Source organism: Mercurialis annua, linkage group LG3, assembly GCF_937616625.2.
Source record: "Mercurialis annua linkage group LG3, ddMerAnnu1.2, whole genome shotgun sequence".
Classification (NCBI taxonomy): domain Eukaryota; kingdom Viridiplantae; phylum Streptophyta; class Magnoliopsida; order Malpighiales; family Euphorbiaceae; genus Mercurialis; species Mercurialis annua.
Window position 1 is genome coordinate 14,043,419 of NC_065572.1, and position 6,312 is coordinate 14,049,730.

At 27.8% G+C, this 6,312-nt stretch overlaps 1 protein-coding gene across 1 annotated transcript; it reads right to left on the reverse strand.

Moving 5' to 3' along the window:
- Positions 1-332: 332 nt before the first annotated feature.
- Positions 333-4,382, reverse strand: LOC126672324 (transcription factor MYB98-like). The gene is made up of 3 exons (XM_050366270.1): positions 3,910-4,382; positions 3,692-3,818; positions 333-938 (listed from the first exon to the last, which is right to left on the reverse strand). Exons 1-3 carry the CDS (start codon positions 4,380-4,382, stop codon positions 333-335), a joined length of 1,206 nt encoding a protein of 401 aa, XP_050222227.1.
- Positions 4,383-6,312: the final 1,930 nt, after the last annotated feature.

Genomic DNA, 6,312 nt, shown 5'->3' on the forward strand with positions numbered 1-6,312 from the left:
TTAAGTTTGATATGTGTACCTGTTGACCTCATAGAGAAATTTGAGCCTTCAAATTGTAAAGACGTTTTCTAGGCTATAAACATGCTAGACAAATACTGCTAATTGATGATACCCAAAATAATAGTAGATTTAAGAAAAACTTCAAAATTCAACTCAAAACAAGTCTAAGAAAATTAATTAATATTAATTAAATCCTTAATTAATTTAAACTGAAAGTAACATTATCATAAAAAAAACATAGACTAAACCAATTTAAATTCTCTATAGAATGAAACCACTACTTACATATAAACCCTAATTTTGCATCAGAGAGATATATAATTAGGGTTTCCTTAGTTGTAACGAGTTTGCTGGATAATCATTTCCAGCAAATCCAGCTCCTTTTTTGATTCAAATGAAGAACCCTTCATCATCATCATCAAACTATTATCCATCTCCATTGGCATCTCATAGCTCTCATTAATGGCAGAAGCACGAGGCATGAAATCTTGATGATCAAGCAATGATACCAAACTACTCTCATCAAATACCAACTCCTGATGATCATGATCATCATAATAAGTTGAAATCACTTGTGATGAGGAAACTGATGGGCTCTCTTTCATTATAATCTGTGGATTGATATTGCTCATCGCGTGATCTTCTTGTTCGTTGTTCATTTCTTGACGGGCTGTTGCTGACGTTAATGGCGATGATGATGACGACGACGACGACGATGAAGTTAAAGATTTGATGTAGGTTTGTAAGAGGGTGGTTCTTGAAATCGAGTCTTTGCCTTTTCTCCTTGAAAATTGCCTTCTTTTAGTAGCATTCCAATGATTCTTTATAGTGTTTTCTGTTCTTCCCGGTATTCTCTTTGCTATTTCTGCCCATTTGTTTCCTATTTCTTTATGTGCTTTGATTAGTATTTCATCTTCTTCATCACTCCATGCTTCTTTCTGCACAACAAATTAATGTCAAGTAACCATTAAAATAAGTAATTATGACAATGAGAAATACTAATGAATTAATCTTAATTTCAAATGACTAGTCAACTAACCATTACAATAAGTAATTATGACTATTAATTTTAGGCAAAATGTATTTATAAACCTACAATTTTAGCATGTTTGTCAAATATACCATGAGCTTTCAACTTTGTACCATCATCTTTTTGATTATACGTCATATAGAATTAATTTTATATATATGGACGTAACATCGTGTCACATCAGCTTCAAATGAGTTGTGAGTATATTTGACAAAGATCGAAAAGATGATGCTATATATAATAAAATTTAAAAATCATGATATATATAGCAAAAGGATGATGCTATATATAATAAAATGAGTTGTGGATAAATACATATTTTTTGTCTTTATTTTAACTTAAAGTCCTTAAACTTATCTATGGATGCATAGTCTAGCATAGAAACATCATAATTCAATCTGAAATTCTAAACTTCACTTTTGTCTTCCTTATTGTAATACCATAACACCTTAAAGTTGTTAGTTTCTCTACCTCCAACAATATTCATGTAAGTGAAGGGTTCGATTATGAGTTTCAAATGAGCCTATCTAATATAAACATATTATCACTCTTTAATTAATCATTTCTTCTTTTCAAGCCCTAGAAGTTATAACAGTTGAAATTCTTTATAACATTTTTTCGGAATCTACATTATAAATGATTTTAACATTCAAATTATATGTATCATCATTTCAAAATACCAAAATTAACATGATTAAATATTATAACTTTAAAAGACTTTCTTACTCCAACTTTAGTAAGTTATAATCTAAATATATATTCTTCTGACAAATTCGGTTGCAAACAATCTAAGTTCAATCTGGCACTCGTCAATTTGCATGTCAATATGTTGTCAACTTCGTAAAGACAAATAATTAATAAGGTAAGAATCATAAACTTTACTACACGCGTCGACAACAAATGATAAAACGACAAAAATCCGCCAATCAGGAGAGCAGTCTGATTTATAATTCCATAACATTCTCATAAAGTGGAAATTATATATGGAAATATCGAGTTTGAATTTTCACACTACCATATTCATATTTATTTAGATGAAAATTTATCATTTTGATGATAAATATAAAGACATAAAAATTAATAAGTAAAAATCCAATGTAACCATAAGTATACATATGATACATGTGTGTTGATCATGTAATTAATCAAGAAAAGTTTTGTATATTTAAATCAATAAAAATGGGAAAAATAAAATAATAGAAGAAGAAATAGTAAAACAAGGGGAAGAAATGAAAAACACTCATAAACTTTATTAAACGCGTCAAGAAATAAAAGATAAAACAACAAAAATTTGCTAATCAGAAGAGCAGTCTGATTTATATTATCATAGTATTCTCATAAAGTGGAAATTATAAATGAAAATCTCGAGCTTGAGTTTTGATAGGACCACATTTGTATTTATTTAGATGAAAAATTATCATTTTGAAGATAAATATAAGAATATCAATTTTTTTTAATAAGAATCCAATGTAACCATAAATATATATATATACATATAATATATGTGTGTTAATCAGAAAAGTTTTGCATATTTAAATTAATGAAAATAGAAAAGGGAAAAATATAAAAATAGTAAAAAAAAGTTAAGAAATAAAAAACACTCATAAACTTTACTAAACATGTCAACAAACAAATGATAAAACGACAAAAATCCGCCAATCAGGAGAGTAGTCTGATTTATATTTCCATAGTATTCTCATAAAGTGGAAATTATATATGGAAATATCGAGTTTGAATTTTCACAGTACCACATTCACATTTATTTAGATGAAAGTTTATTATTTTGACGATAAATATAAAGACATAAAACTTAATAAGTAAAAATCCAATGTAACTATAAGTATACATTTGATATATGTGTTGATCATGTAATTAATCAATAAAAATGAAAAAGAATAAAATAATAGAAGAAGAAATAGTAAAAACAAGGGGAAGAAATGAAAAATACTCATAAACTTTATTAAACGCGTTAAGAAATAAATGATAAAATAATAAAAATTTGCCAATCAAAAGAACAGTCTGATTTATATTCTCACAGTATTCTCATAAAGTGGAAATTATATATGAAAATCTCGAGTTTGAGTTTTGATAGGACCACATTTGTATTTATTTAGATGAAAAATTATAATTTTGAAGATAAATATAAGAATATCAAAAATTATTAATAAAAATTCTATGTAACCATAAGTATACATATAATATATGTGTGTTAATCATGTAATTAATCAAGAAAAGTTTTGCATATTTAAATCAATGAAAATAGAAAAAGAGAAAATAGTAAAATAGTAAAAAAAAGTTAAAAAATAAAAAACACTCATAAACTTTACTAAATATGTCAACAAACAAATGATAAAACGACAAAAATCCGCCAATCAGGAGAGCAGTCTGATTTATATTTCCATAGTATTCTCACAAAGTGAAAATTATATATGTAAATCTCAAGTTTGAATTTTCACACTATCACATTCACATCTATTTAGATGAAAGTTTATCATTTTGATGATAAGTATAAAGACATGAAAATTAAAAAGTAAAATTCCAATGTAACCATAAGTATACATATGATATATATGTATTAATCATGTAATTAATCAAGAAATTAAAATCAATGAAAATGGGAAAAAAATAGAAATAGTAAAAGAAGGGGAAGAAATGAAAAACCTTGATATCTGGCCTCAAATGATTATGCCATCTTTCTCTACATTGTTTGCCAACTCTTCCTTGCAGCACCTTTGCTATTTGTGACCATTTCTTTATCCCATACTCTTTCACCAGCTCCATTAATACACTGTAAAACCATTTTTTATTTCCTTTTTTTTAAAGAACAAATCTATAAAACCCTAATTCTAATAATCAACAAAAAAATAATATATGCAAACCTGTCTTCTTGAGGAGTCCATTGGCCTTTGATCACTTGAGTTTTCTTATGAACTCTGCCATCTAATTTCTTCATCTTCTTTTGATTCCTTTTATTATATTCTATATCTGCAGTTATGCATGACACCTCATCACCACCTTGTATCACCATTGATTCCATTTGATGATCTTCAAAATTCAGAGACTGATCAAAAAATGGTATTGCATTTGTTCTCTGAATATGATCAAAAGAATTATCAAGAACTTGAAGAGGATTAATGCATGAATTAATCCCCAGAAATGGATTTTTTGATGACCCTTCAATGGTAAAATGATCAAGATTCATGGGTTGGAGATGATTTTGGTGATGAGTATTTGAAGAAAAAGTGTAGTGATTATGAGAATTAAACCCTAAAAAATCTTGTTTTAAAGGACTTTCAGAAAGAAGGCTTGAAAGGTAAGGGAATTCATCTCTTAACATGCTATCAAACTCCATGCATAAACAGATTTACACAAGAAAAATAAAAGAATTCTAGAGAGAGAGAGAGAGAGAGAGAGAGTGATTAGTAGTGAGCATAAGAAAGGAAGGGAGGGTTAAATATTTTTTTCCATAGGTGGATTAATATATGCAAGAAAAATTAAATAAAAAAATTGTGGTGCATACTTGGCAAATTCTTAGCCGTTGATGATAATTAGAGTCAATGGTTAATATTTCTTGTTGTTAGTGATGCTTGAGCTTCCATTTTTTTTTTCAGTAATAGGCCTTGAGATTAATAAAATTTCATGTAAAAAATTAGGATAAAATTGTACGAGCTTGTGTAAATAATGATTAGATCGTTATCGGGTAGTACATTTTAGGAAATTTTGGGTCAGGCGAATTGAGAAAATGAGACGTGGCAAACATGGCCAGTCATTTTCCTTTCTCTTTGATAGAAGAAAGTAAAAAAGGATCAAATCACCCCTGGAATTGGTACAAAATATAAAAAAGATCAATTTTACAAGAACCGGACAAAAGAATCCTAACTTTTGATAAAACGGGTCAAAAATTCCCTCCGAAAGTGAAATAAACTCTCTAACAAGTATAGGAAAAAAAATTAAAAATCTTACAATTTATTTTATTTTTTAAATTGACATTTAATGTTGTTAAAATATCAATTACTACTTTATAATTTAAAAAGCTTAATTATTTTAATTACACATAATAAATTAGGACTTTTTCTTCTTTTTTCTCATAACTTTTTCTACCACTTTTTCGTTTAACCATTTTTTTCTTCGTTTAGGTTTAATATCGTCAGAAACTGTCACCTTCTTCTTCAACGAATGCCGAAAACCGCTACTATAATCTACTGAAACGAAAAAAAACTAGTCGTCTTTTTCTAAGACGAACACTGTTGGATTCGTCTCATACGAAGAGAGTAGCACTACTGTTGGTGGTGGAGGAAGAGCGAAGCAGCTGGTGATGGTGGAGACGGAACGGCAATAGGTGGTGGTGGAAGTGTTAATTAAATTTAAATATGGTTAATTAGGATTTAATTAGAATATTAATTAAAAAAATTATTAGAATTAATTAGAATTAATTTTTTTTTATTAGGTAAATCACTACTCTTTTTTGTCATAAGGGTGTGCTTTATCCGGTTTATCAAATGTTGGAGTTAATTTGAGGGGGCAAATTGATCATTTGTTCAAAAATATATTTTTTCAATACAAACTTTAAATCAAAGCCGTCTGATTGACTCGCAGCAACAAAAAACACACACAAAGCTTTAGTGGTAATCATATGGTCAAAATATTGAGGATGTAGTCTTAGGTGGGGTCAGGTAGATTTTAGTGGGGTCTCAAAATTAGGGTGTAGTCTTAAATTGGTAAGAGTAATATGAACTTGCCAATTAATTTGTTTTAAAAGAAATTTTAGGGCAAAAAATTATAAATATGTGTTAATAAATCTTGCTTTAAATGCTATTTTCTTTCTTAATTTGGAGAGTCAAAGTTTTAAGTAGAATTTTTGGTCAAATTTTTCATGTAATAAGAGTTTTATTGTAAAATTGTTGGCCAAAAAAGGTACTTAGTTTACTCCAACCAAATATGAAAGTTGTTTTGTAAATTCTTTATTTGACCAAATATTTTTCCACATTCATGAAGCTTCTAAATCTATATGTTTTAGTTTATCATCAAATATTCCTAAAGAATTTGTTTTTTAATAATTAGAGAATGAGGAGCGTTTGTAGAAAGAATCGATTACACGACCTAATTACAGATTGCTGCTCAATATATATACCATTTGAACTATAATTCATTGGTTATTCCGAAGAATTTTTTTACATATATTTTGTACACCACGTCATTTTAATACAACTTATTATATTTCGCTATATTATTATGAGGTAATGTTATAAAAAAATCACCAATTTTAAATGTTTTTTTATTTT